Below are 13770 nucleotides of genomic sequence, written 5' to 3'. Positions count from 1 at the left end.
GACAGTTTTTTGTCTTATTTGGTCTGCACATTCCTATTTTGCACTATGGCACATTATTGTCATTATTATGGTAATTAAACTTAATTAAACTCCGCTATGGGTGTTTAAATTTTTTTTCTACATTTGTATTCTATGCTATTAGAATAAGAATCGTCTTGATTGTATAACAAACATTGCTTACAACGAGATTAGACGTGACACTCCAGGATAATCATGTCATAAAGACCCGGAAAAAGAAAATAAGATTAAAAATGTAAGACTAAATATGCGAATACAAACACGGTAATGCATTTAGACTGGCCGGAGTTTTAAGTGCGATCAGAACACTAGTGCAACGACATTAGCAGAATAAATTTCCAAAATAAGAGTCTAGAAATAGAACCTTGTGCGTGCGTCATGCGTATACGTGGCCCTGCCCTTCATTAGCCACATCACATCAAACTGATAATTGTCTTCGTGCAGACTTTAAAGGCTCACCTCCCACAAAGGGAATCTAATTATTTGTCTTTCGGTCGCATTATCCGCCCATTTCACCTTATTCACACCTCGGTGAGAACCAACGACGTCCTTCGCGAAGGTCGCGTTTTGCCACTTGCGCTTCGCTTTGAACTCCTTTTTTCCGCCTGAACTCATAAACCTCCGGAGATGCGACCACATATAAAAACGTCATCCTATCTCCCTCTCTAGGATACCCTCGTCTGCTGTCATCATCCTGGATGCGTTTCTTCTACGAATGCAGCATGGACCTCGAAGCTGCAACATCCGAACTTCTGCAGGAGTGGAAGGCAAGGGTGCAGCTCATTTCCTCGGATTCCTCCCCAAGTTCTTCTTCCTCGGTGGACTCTGCGTGTTCGTCCCCGGAACTGTTTTGCAACGGGGTGCACCCGGAGCTGGGTTACGATTACCCGGGCCGGGATCTCCACTCTGGCTCCGATAAAGCGCCCAGGACACACGCCAAGGCAAAGATGTCCACCAAGAAGCGCGTGAAGGCCAGCGAGAGGGAGAAGATGAGGATGAGGAGTCTCGCCGAAGCTCTGCACCAGCTCCGGGACTACTTGCCGCCGCATTACACGAGGGGACAACCGCTGACTAAAATACAAACCCTTAAGTACACCATCGATTACATTAACAAGCTGTCGGACATTTTGAGCCGTGCGTAAAAATCTCTAGTTTACGCAAACGCGCGTCATGCAAGGTTGAAGAGTTCGCCTGAACCTCAGCCAGGTTCTTTTATCTTAAATGCTCAGTATATTAGAAATGAAAACTTGGAGACTGCACATTCAGTTTAAGCCTTATGTTGTGTTAGGGTCTCAAGGGACCCGTTTCAAAGTTATAAAATGTAATAACTGATGTGTCACAGGGGCCATAGAATCAAATTACAATGGTAACATATGATTATGGATGCAAACAATGTTTGTAAGGATGTCATATTAACTATATTGAGCGTTTTTTGGTCGTCATGAGATCAAAATGGAAAGTTAGTGGTGCCAATTCCTAACACAACAGGAGGATACCAGAACAATTGATCACAAACGGTGGAGCCTTTTCAGCATGATGCAGAAGAAGTTTGTCTTATCTAAGACAATGCCTTGTCGCTGGGGTACGACTCGGCTTTTTCAATGTGCCTATGTGAGACTCACTGGTCTTGTTGCAAACTGGATGATAATGCGTAAAAGAAATCTTTTAGATGCCAAGCAAAACAAGTCGCAGCAACCTAGCGGGTCAGCTCAAGTCTTCTAATATCTGAGAGAGAATGTGAACTTTTTTCTTAATGTGTTTGGAATACATACTTGCTTGGTGCCCTTTCCTGGATGTAAATTTTATTTTTCAGAGGGCACTTATAGTTTTGTACATTAGGATACAATTGTCATTAGAAATATGTAGTACTTATGTGATATTTCTTAATGTATTTTTTACGACTAGGAAATTAAACAATGTTGATGTCAATTCATTTTTGTTGTGGTCGCTTCATAACTGTATAATTCAAAGTTGTAATGGTTGAATTAAAAACTACTAACCCAATAAGAATAAATAAACCGGAAGTAAAATACTTTTAAAATCCCTTCTTATTGAACATTGTGTCATTACCAACAAAATTGCCACAAAACGGTCATACAATACAAAGTTTTCAAGAGAACAGAAAGTGTTGCAGGAATATAGAGAAAAACACAAAAAATGAAATAAAACGAAAAAAAAAACAATCATGACATGTTTAACTCAACCAAAAAGGGAGATTCTTAAGTACATTATACATCACTTGTACGTACATTCCCCTGCATTTTTTCGGATTTTTTTATATAATTTCAATTTGTGTACATAAGGGAACAGTTATTTTCTAAAATACTGCTATATGTATAATAAGCATGACTACATTTATTGAAATTGAGGAAAGAACTAAGAAAGATGCTAAAATGATTGCATGTGCTATTGATCTGGTATGTAATACAATTGTTTCACACAAATTAACTTTGTTTTTATGCTACATAGTCTGTCTTGCTGTGAGTAAATAGGTGCCGCAGTGTGCTTGTAAGGTTTATAATGGCTTAATAAGGGGAATTGCAATCATTAATAAGGAGGGGGGTGGCAAAGGTTGGCAGGTATGGGTATACTTGTTTTGTGAAAATTATTTTCAAGTAGAATTTTGTTTACTTGGGTGTTTATATGAAGACATACACTTAGTTTACCCAACAAACAGCCTGCACAATGCATAATAATAAAACAAGAAGTATAGGATCCAATTACCTTTGAGAATTAAATATCAATTATGGACTGAACAAATGTAGATGGCTTGGAATAACTACAGTATATAAGCATTTTCTCACTTTTTACAAATATTACAAACTACATTCGTCTCAAAAACATATTTAATATTACGCTAAGCAATTGCAATAATATGCAGCTTGAACTTGAATGTACGGTATTAAAAATCCTATGTCCTGAAAATAAAACACTAAATGTATTGTTCTCAAATTAAATACAAATTTAAGATATTGAAACCCCACATACTTAAACCATTAATTGACTGTTTATGTGAAATAATGATTATTTGTATAATAAAACAATTCTTAAAGGAAAATACTAATCCTACTGTACTCAAGTGAAATCCAACTGAATGGTGACTGTATGGGTTCAAGGTCGAATGTGTGTCATCTGAAATTTGCAGGTCATATAGATTTTAACAAACAATTAAAACATTAGCGTTTCGCAAGAGCGCAGAGATAAATGTTTATCCAAATATAGTCATGTTCATTTGTATAGCGCTTAATCACACAGAGTCTCAAAGGGCTGCACAGACCACAGATTATTGCAAACCACAGCCTATTATTACCCCATCCCCTGGTCTAAAACCTTCATGAGGGCAAGGAAAAACTCAAAAACCTCAAGATGAGGAAAAAGAAGAAACCTTGAGAAGGGACCGCATGTGAAGTAATCCAGTAATTGCAGGCTGCAATGGATGTTGCAATAATTAATAATACACAGATATTGTCAACATGAAATACAGGTCATTCACAAGCTATATAATTTAAGTGTGTTTTAAGCCTTGATTTAAACAGTTCCAATGAAGTTGCAGATCGAATCTCAGGGGGAAGAGCATTCCACAGCACCGGGGCCCAAATGGAGAATGCTCTCGAACCTGGGGACCTCTTTTTGGCTTTTGGGAACACTAGTTGACCAACATTTTCAGAGCGAAGGTCCCAGACCGTAACATAGGGGGGAATTAAATCTGAAACACGACTTGCCTTTTTTAATTACCCAGACAAAAATGTGGGTCAATTTATTTAAAACAAGCTAACAGGAAGGATGGTTCAAATTGATATAGTTGATTGGTCCCTTTTTGACTCATTATGTCTTTAACCTACATTTTAGAAGTTAAAAAGATTTAATTCACTTGCTTCCAGACTTTTAGAATTAAAATTATCTACTGATTTGCCCACATTTGGATCATACAGCAAGGCGCTCTAAATTGCTACATGCTGTTCTTCGTAATATGGAATCAAAATATTTTAATATGTGCTTTAAATTTACCTGTTAAAGGATCTGAAACTGCTGTTAGGTGTTAAATGGTTGCAGAGACGAAGGGGACAATGTTGATTGAATGGTATTGTCATGCGTGTGTGGCGTTGCAGTTCTTTTGTGTATTTGAAAAGACCTTTGCATAATTGTTGTTTTAACTATTACGTACTCATTTGACAAATGAGGGTCTATTTAGGGGGTCATAAACAGGCAATTCTTTTTCTAAGGGGGTGGGAATCATTGAACAAATGAATAAGGGCGGCAGTAGCTCAGGAGGTAGAGTGCTCGTCTTGGGATCAAGGGATCACAGTTCGAATCCCGGCTCGTCTAGGTTACATGTCGAAGTGTCCTTGGGTAAGACACTGAACCCCTAACACCCCCAATAAGCAGGTTAGCGCCTTAGATGGCTGCAAGGCCGCTATTGGGAAATGTGGAGCACATTGTAAAGCGCTTTGGGAAGTCATTGACTTGAAAAGCGCTATATAAAATGCAGATCATTTCATTTCAATAAGTATTTTAGCAGTCATTTTGCTCACGCTATCAAACAAATTGGCTCGCTTTGATAATTACAAAATCAAGAGCCTTCAGCCGGTACAAAATGCTGCAGCAAGGCTTTAAACTAAGACAAGAAAGTATGATCACATTACCCCGATTTGAGCTAACCTGCATTGGCTCCCTGTTAGCTTAAGATGTGATATTAAGGTTCTGTTGGTCGTATACAAAATCATATCTTTCAGAATTAATTTCCCCCTATCTTCCGGTCCTGAGCTTTCGCTCTAAAAATGCTGGTCTACTAGTGATCCCAAGAGCCAAGAAGAGATCCGTAGGTTCGAGAGCGTTTTCCATTCGGGCCCCGGTGCTGTGGAATGCTCTTCCTCCTGAGATTCGATCAGCAACCTCAGAGGAACTGTTTAAGTCTAGGCTTAAAACATACTTCTATTCGATAGCTTATGAATGACCAATATTTCATGTTGACAATATCCGTGTATTATTTGTTATTGCAAATTCTGTTGCAGCCTGGTCATCCTGGAAGGGGCATTACCTCATGTGCAGTCCCTTCTCAAGGTTTCATTTTCCTCATTGTAAAGTTGAGGTTTTTGAGTTTTTCCTTGCCCTCTTGGAGGTTTTAGATCAGGGGATGGTGTCATAATAGTCTGTAGTTTGCAATAATCCGTGGTCAGTGCAGCCTTTGGAGACTCCTTGTGGTTAAGGGCTACACAAATAAAGATGATTTGACTTGAAAAATTACTCTAAGTTGTTCTATATAAAAATACACCAAATTTGGGGGATTGTTTAGTACCACGTGAACTTGAAATCAGGGAGATATTTTAAACAATAATACACAATTTTTGCAAATGTTTTTTTTTGATCCCATTCACACTGAAAACTATTTTTTAAACAGTATAAGATTTTTCTGTACACTCAAAAATTACAGAATTGATTGTTTTGGAGAATATGACAGTATTGGGGTGTGCTGTTTTTCAGTGTCTTCAGAAAGATCTTTAATTTATGATAATATACTAATATATATATATATATAATATAAAATCTTCTCCAACACCGTACCTCGGACCTGCCTGATGTGTTCCTCGTTCTTCACGATGCTCTCCGCGCTTTAAACAGACCTCTGAGACTATCACAGTGCAGGTGCAGTTATAGAGACTTGATTACACGCAGGTTGATTTAATTTATCATCGTTAGTCATTTAGATCAACATTGAATCATGCAGAGATCCTCACTGAACCTCTGGACAGAATTGGCTGCACCGAAAGTAAAGGGGCTTTATCATTTTGCACACAGACTTTTTCGTTTTTTTATTTGTTAAAAAAGGTTTAAAATATCCAATAAAGTGTGTTCCACTTCATGATTGTGTCCCACTTATTGTTGATGCTTCACAAGAAATTAGTTTTATATCTTTATGTTTGAAGTCTGAAATTTTACAAAAAGTCACAAAGTTCAAGGGGGCCAAATAGTTTCGCAAGCCACTGTGTGTGTACGTATATACATATATATATATGTATATATATATATATATATATATGTTCTTGGACAAAAGCATGACATTAAAGTCAATTTCTGGTATGTCTGCTCAAGAGAAACTTACAAGATTGTGCAAGACAGAAAAATCTTAATCAGTACAGAAGTTTCCTTTCTGACATTTTAAAAGCACTTTTATTGCAACCAAGTTACACATGCATATATAAATATTTTTCTATACACATAGTTTTCTATGTTGAGTGAAATTGTATTATGTAGTACTGTTATCTCATGTTATTCAATAGGGTGTGATTGCAGGATAAATTCATAAACAGGAATGGTATGCATATTGACAATGAAATTTACTTTGTATTAAAGTAAGAACTAAACACAAAGTCTATTAAAATTCTGGTGGAACATAGCAGTTAGCAGCCACACAACTTGCAATTGTCGAACGTTTGAATCCGTGTCCTGGCCTTCCTGTATAGTTTGCATGATCTTCTACCTGCATGTTTTTTCCTTTGCATTCAAAAAAGTGTCCTGTTTGAGTGATTAACTGGTGACCAGGGTGTAGGAACAGATTTCCCTTTACAGACTGGGCTTCTGCTCCTCCTCCGCAGGCTCGCCCTTCCACATGGGCTCCCGGATGTGCTCTGGAATCCTCTCAATTGCAGTCTGGTGAAACAAAAGTACCTTTTGAGTGTGAGGTTCCCTGTGAGACAAATATGCAGCATGATTATGACGTACCTTGGTCACCTGCATGGCTACACTTTCCGGGAGGTTCCTCTGGATGTATTCTAAATACACCCGTGCTGTGGAACCTGTTAAACAGGACAACTAAAAACACAGAAACGGTTGCTCGCATTTAGTAATGACACATCGTTAAATGAACAAAACTTTACCTCAATACACCTGTAGTGTGTCCTCATCTCGTATTGAACCCTATGCTTTTTGAAGATGTGGACTGACTTGAGCAGTGTAAACCTTTCCATGTGTTTAGGAGGTTCAGAACTACACCAGAAGAATAATTACAAATGAATACAAACAGAAGCTTATTTTGCAGACAACGTGGAAATTTGTCACCCAGACTTACACTTTGCTGATACTAATGCCTAGCTCTTTTGCTGCCATGGTGGCAAAATGTTCATAGCTGTCCAATACAGCTCTGTCATGGCTTTTCACAAGCACAGATACTTTATGGAATAGCGTGTCAGGTTCTCCCGTCACAGTGATCTGGAAGGAAAAAGCCAAATTTAAATCTCGTGTTTTAAATATGAGGAAAATGTGACTCAACTCACTGCTGGCGCTAAAGACGAAAACGCAGAGGCTTTTTGGAGGGTTGGGTTCAAGTGAAGTGGATGTCTGCAGATATTTGGACGTAAAATAAATAAACTATCCTCAGAAAAAAATAAACTGCGCACCATAAAACAAATATGTATGCATTAGAGCATAATGCAAGCATAATTCAATTCCCTTTGCAAGTCTACATCGATGTCATATCAGCAAAGCCACAAAGGTATCCACAAATTAAAACTTGCATGGAATAAGATAAATGTTCAATAATACACGCAAAAAAAATAATACACACCGAACAGTGAGGCATTTCGTGTATCCTGCACAATGTTCTGGAACTCGTAATCGCTGCAAAACATTGCAATATTAGCACACGGGTAAAGTTTCATAGATTTACTGACAAGCTTAACTTTGCCATTTGTATTTTAAATCAACAAAAGTGTAGAGATTTGAATTACCAAATGTGTTACTGGGGCGAATATCCTTGCAAAAGTGCAGAATTTTCTTCGAAGCGCAATGGATGCGGCCATGTTTTGAGAGAGGTAATTGTAACCGGAAGTTATTATTTTGTAACACTGCCCTCTATTGTCCTGGGTGATACAATACACCAACATATGTCATACACAGAGTCAAGTCATGTTCATTTGTATAGCCCTTAATCACAAAGAGTCTCAAATGGCTGCACCTCAAAAACGAAAATACAGTACTGTTAGTTAGGAAAACTGTTAAATTTCAAGAATCATCCTAAAATCTGAAACTAAAAGTCCAATCTAAAAAAGATAAGATACACTTTCCAAGAGAGTCTTATAAAATGTGCATCCATCTTATTTTTAGAAGAGTTTACTTTCATTAAATCTTATTCAAACATTACAAGAGTCAGTGGAAAAATACAACAAAAAATACAATGACAACCCCCCAAAATTTGGCAACAACGTTTTAATGTATTTCTTAATTGTAAGCTGATATCTGAACACAATTGAGTGATTAGTATCAAGATGTAGAGGAGACTCTTAATAATTACAACCTGGTTGTAACAATGATAACGTATAGTCAAATCGAGTTAAGTCATGTTTATGTGTATAGCCCCTTAATCACAAAGTCTTAAAGGGCTACACAGACCACAGATTATTGCAAACCACAGACTATTATGACACCACCCCCTGATCTAAAACCTACATGAGGGCAAGGAAAAACTCAAAAACCTCAACATGAGGAAAATGAAGAAACCTTGAGAAGGGACCGCACATGAGGTCATCCCCCTCCCAGGATGACCAGGCTACAATGGATGTTGCAATAACAAATAATACACAGATATTGTCAACATAAAATATAGGTTATTCATATGCGTTAGAATAGAAGTGTGCTTTAAGCCTAGACAAACAGTTCCACTGAGGTTGCTGATCGAATCTCAGGAGGAAGAGCATTCCACAGCACCGGGGCCCGAATGGGGATCTCTTCTTGGCTCTTGGGATCACTAGTAGACCAGCATTTTAAGAGCGAAGGTTCCGGACCGGAACATAGGGCGAAATTAAATCAGAAAGATATGAGGGATGGAAAGCAGCACAGAAAAACAAAAGTAATGACCAAAAACCTCCAATGTATCGCCACAAACATTACCATCAACCACCAAGAGCTTGAACCTGTCACCAAATCTATCTTGTAAATGTCATATTAAAAGATGAGTCAGACCCAGAAATCATGGCCAGGATAGCTTAAACTACAGCTGCACTTGCCAGACTTATACCCAATCGGAGAAACGAGAAAATAGTGAAATTAAAGATCAGACTCATGCAAGTGCCGGTTACTTCCAACTTCTTCTACACTTGTGAGACATGGTCGCTCACAGCAAAGCTGGAAAGGAAAATCCAGGCCATGGAGATGCAATGCTATGGACACTTCTAGGCATCAGCTACTTCGCCCATGTGAGAAATGAAACAGTGCGCAACACCATCAGCAGGCACATTGGACCCTACGAAGAACTGTTGTCAACTGTACGCATACGAAAACTGCAGTGGTATGGTCACAATACAAGATCATCTGGACTGGCCAAAAAAATTCTCCAGGGAACAGTCCAAGGGGGCAAAAGGAAAAAGAAGTGGGCCGACAACATCAAGGAATGAACTAGTGCCAACTTTGCTACGATCCAAAAACAGGCCAGGAACCGCCAACAGTGGGGAAATGTCATGATTACTGATTAGCATCACCTGTGCCCGCTCCTTTGGCGCCAGCAGCTGCTGGCTACCTGATTAGTTCTTTGTCCTTTTTGAAGCCCAGTCCTGTCACTCTCCAGTGGTCAGTCCGTCAGCGAACCTCTGTTGTTACAAGGCATGCATTTTGACCCTGATTCCCGCCAGTCCCGTTTTTGCACCCGTTTTTGCACCCGTCCGTTCATGATCTCTCCGATTGTCTCCGGCTCCTATTTGTTTTTGATCCCACCACGTTTTTGCTCTCCCCAGCCATCAACCTGTTATTTCCGTCTTCGACACCACGATCTCCTGCTCTGGAAGATCCACTTCCGCATTGGGAACACGCTCCGATCCCGTGAGCGGCTTGCTTCCCGCGTCCAGCGACGCTGCCTTTCTTCTATATCTCAATAAATTTGTGAGAAACGTTACGCGATTGGGTCTACCCTTTGTGCTGGTCGTGACAGGAAAGCTGTCCAGAGTTGCGTCCTCAGTGGTACCTTGATGACCCAGGCGGTTTAAGGATCCGTGAACAGCATTTTTAATTTCCTTTTTTTTAAGATACAGTGGGACCTCGCTACTTCGCGCTTCGATGTTCGTGGATTCAGAGCTTCGCGGGCCTAAAAAATAATAATAATAATAAATAATAATAATAATAATAATAATATATATATATATATATATTTTTTTTTAAAGCATTTTTGAAGGGGCGTCGCTACTTCGTGGTCCCACGTTCGCGGGTTTAGAGCTTTGCAGGTCTAAATAATAATAATAATAATAATAATAATAATAATATAATTTAAAAATTATATATATATTTTTTTTAAGCATTTTTGAAGGGGCGTCGCTACTTCGTGGTTCCACGTTCACGGATTCAGAGCTTCGCAGGATTAAAAAATAATAAGGGCGGCAGTAGCTCAGGAGGTAGAGGGCTCGATCAATGGATCCCAGTTCGAATCTCGGCTCGTCCGTGTTACATGTCGAAGTGTCCTTGGGTAAGACACTGAACCCCTAATACCCCCAACAAGCAGGTTAGCGCCTTACATGGCTGCAAGGCCGCTATTGGGAAATGTGGAGCACATTGTAAAGCGCTTTGGGAAGTTACTGACTTGAAAAGCGCTGTATAAATGCAGATCATTTCATTTTTCATTTAATTTAATTTCATTTCATTTCATTTTCATTTCATTTCATTTAATAATAGAATAAAATAATTAAAAAAAAATTGAAAAAAAAATGTTTCAAGCATTTTTGAAGGGGTGTAGCTAGTTTGCAGATTTTCACTTTTCGCGGGTGGTTTTGGTCCCCATTCACCGCGATAATCGAGGTCCCACTGTAATTTCACTGTAATAGGCTCATTTTTCGTGAAACGTATTTTCCACTTTTTAACGTTAGACAAATATGCAAAAATGAAGAGAAATCATGAATTTACTTCGACGACAACTTAGATCCAAACGAGACTGGAACGTGACAAGTGGGCCTCACGTGACCGGCACGTGACGCAGCTGTCTCGGCCCAGTAGCGCCGCTTGGGTTCGGTTCCCAGTCACAGACAGTCACGGAACCAGTGAGGGTGAGCGCCGATATCAGTCCAGGTAAGCTTTCCTTCTTATTGCTTTCTCATTCCGAATTTAAGAACAAAAATACACGACACTTTCTGCTTCATTCGACACATAAAGAATAATTTGTAGTCCAATAATTATGCTAGTCGTAGCCGGATAGGAAGCAATTGTAGGCGGATGGACCACCTCCGATCCCCGCCTTGCTGGTTCTGGATCGGCTATGGTTAGCTGATGGTTAGCCGCCCCTCAATGTGTTTATTTCTGCCTTCGCGCTGTTACAAACATGTAAAACTGACTTCTTGGTGCAGGAATCCGAAAGAAGACAGAAAAACAGATGCAGGCTTTTGTTTAATAGCGCCATGTTCAGACGCTTGCGAAAAGCTACCACCACTTAGCATCATTTTACAGGAATGCATGATCAAATGTGAGGAATAATCATTTTTATTGTAAAAATTTTACTTCCTAACCCAACAAATTTAATTGTCATGCATAACCAAAGACGATCACATCGACGCAAATATAATTGCTTTGTGGTGATAACACAAATAGAACAATGACTACCGGAATAAAAATAAAACGTGCATTTTAAACAAAGTTTATCTGCTTTTATTTTGTTATTGAGTTGCTTGTAATGTCATTGAATTAATGTCGGTCTATAAGCACTACCTTGTAAATATTTGCCTATTTTCCCAACCTTTCATCTTATTTCTCTTTTTTAAATATTTATTCTGGAGTGCCACGATATAAAAAAATGCTTGCTACGTTGTCATCAACGACAATAAAGGCAATTCTGGATCAGATAACAATGAAAACCGGAATTAAAGAAAAAAAGAAGTGCATTTTAAACACTATTTACATTTTTACGGCCGCAAAGCACGCCGGGAGTGCCTCCAGCCTCCCTGCGACGATACAGATCGACCCAAACCGAATTGCTTTTTTCGTAATAAAAAAAATATAATAATGACTGTCGGGATAATGAAAACTTGCATTTTAAATAATCTTCAGCTATAACTTATAAAACACCATTTTACACTACTTACGGCTTTACGGCCGCATGCGACGTTTCAATTTTTAGACTAACATCCGGGTCTCTCAGCTGTCATGGACCGGATCATTCATTGTGTTTGAGCTCTTTTTAAAATGATTTAAACTCGTAATAGTTTAATTATACCATCCTGTTATTATTCGCTCCCTGTTTACGTCGTGTTTAGTTCCAAACGTGTGCTGTAATTCAAGCAGGGCCCCCATATGATTCACGAGTATGGTTCAATGATTCATGAGGTCGATAGAGATCCTTCCATCCAACCATTATCTGCACCGCTTATCCTCAGTAGGGTCGCGGGGGTGCTGGAGCCCATCCCAGCTATCTTCAGGCAGTAGGCAGGGGGACACCCTGAACTGCTTGCCAGCCAGTCGCAGGGCACACAGAGACAGACAACTCAATCGCTCAATCACACCAAGGGACAACTTGGAGTCACCAAGATATAGATCCTTCTGCTGCACAAAATAATATGTCATCAGCAAAAAAGTAGGGATGTTCGATGTATTTTTATTTTTTATTTATTATTATTCAGCCAGTATCAACCATCAACATTATATCTACCGGAAATCATCTTGTCACGCGAAGCTATCGACGGGTTTTTAGACCCAACTGCTGTGTTGGGAGTCATTAGGTGACCAAACCCCCCAATTCCAACCCTTAATGCCGAGCGCCAGGCTACCGAGCTGGTTTTAGACGGATGCCGATACTCTCACTTGCACTCATACCACTATGTACATGATATTTGGTTTTCCTATTAAAAAGGCAATCATTTGCAAAATGTATACCTATTGATATTTCCCACTAATAGTGCATCCTATTGACACTAAAAAGATGTTATATAATGAAATTGTGAATATGCTTGATTGCTATTAAGATTTTCGAGAAGGGTTGTTCAAACCTCACATTGTGCTTGCTGTTAAAAAAGTCATATTGAAATATAATATTGTGAATGTGCTTAATTGCTGTTGAGATTGTCATGATTGTTTTTCTGTTATTAGTGTCAATAAATTTGTTCAAACCAAAAAAAAAATCCAATAAATTGGTTATTATTGATCCTCCTATTTTAGGTACATGATTTGTTAAATGGCTATTTGTCACAGCCACTTTTATAAGTACCGTGACCCTATAAAGGAATGAAATCAGCACCGATACTCAAACCTATATTGATATTCGCCCTAAGCCAGTTTGAGTATTTATCAGCTTTAATCGCTTCCTTATTTTCAATAATAGTATCCATCTTCAATTCGTAGCGAGCCTAACGATTTATGCGCCCTCTTCGTATTTCTTCATAAATGCAAGCTTCGTGTCCATGGTTATCATGTTTTTGCTTATTCCAATAGCATCAATGTAAGCCTTGGCCCCCTCAGCAAATAAATACAGTGCAACTAGAGAGGGATTCATGACGGTAGGTAGATCAGTCAATAGCATATCTGTAATTTCATGATGGCTTGACGCAAACCTATAGAAGACCAGCATTTTATATGACACTGTCTAATAGCAGACCGGTATCTTAGAGATGTAATCCTACATCCATTTAAATTGTATACATTTTTGTGCACGCAAAATAAGGTATTTTCCAAACTCGAAGGTGCATCTAAGAACCCCAAACTGGCCAGAAATGTGAAAGTGCACCTTTTAATCAGATGTGCCTTTTTACCTTAGAATAAAATGGAGACAAATGGAAAATCATAGTTACAATTACA

The 13770-nt window shown here is 38.9% G+C and overlaps 2 protein-coding genes across 2 annotated transcripts; one reads left to right on the top strand and one right to left on the bottom strand.

The window, feature by feature from the left end:
- Positions 1 to 448: 448 nt before the first annotated feature.
- Positions 449 to 1917, top strand: msgn1 (mesogenin 1). Its single transcript, XM_088325486.1, has one exon. It carries the CDS (start codon positions 717 to 719, stop codon positions 1158 to 1160), a length of 444 nt encoding a protein of 147 aa, XP_088181612.1. The 5' UTR covers positions 449 to 716; the 3' UTR covers positions 1161 to 1917.
- A 4222-nt stretch (positions 1918 to 6139) lies between these two features.
- On the bottom strand, positions 6140 to 7638 carry mrps10 (mitochondrial ribosomal protein S10; the record flags this gene model as incomplete). The annotated part of the gene is made up of 6 exons (XM_088325108.1): positions 6140 to 6666; positions 6739 to 6828; positions 6894 to 7002; positions 7085 to 7224; positions 7290 to 7353; positions 7580 to 7638. Coding segments are annotated over 6 exons (549 nt in total), but the record flags the coding sequence as incomplete, so codon positions are not given.
- Positions 7639 to 13770: the final 6132 nt, after the last annotated feature.

This window comes from Urocampus carinirostris, chromosome 20, assembly GCF_059441175.1.
Source record: "Urocampus carinirostris isolate Australia breed hairy pipefish chromosome 20, RoL_Ucar_1.0, whole genome shotgun sequence".
Taxonomy (NCBI): Eukaryota; Metazoa; Chordata; class Actinopteri; order Syngnathiformes; family Syngnathidae; genus Urocampus; species Urocampus carinirostris.
The sequence above is the reverse complement of the archived record's forward strand: the minus strand, read 5'-3'. Positions and strand labels throughout refer to the sequence as shown.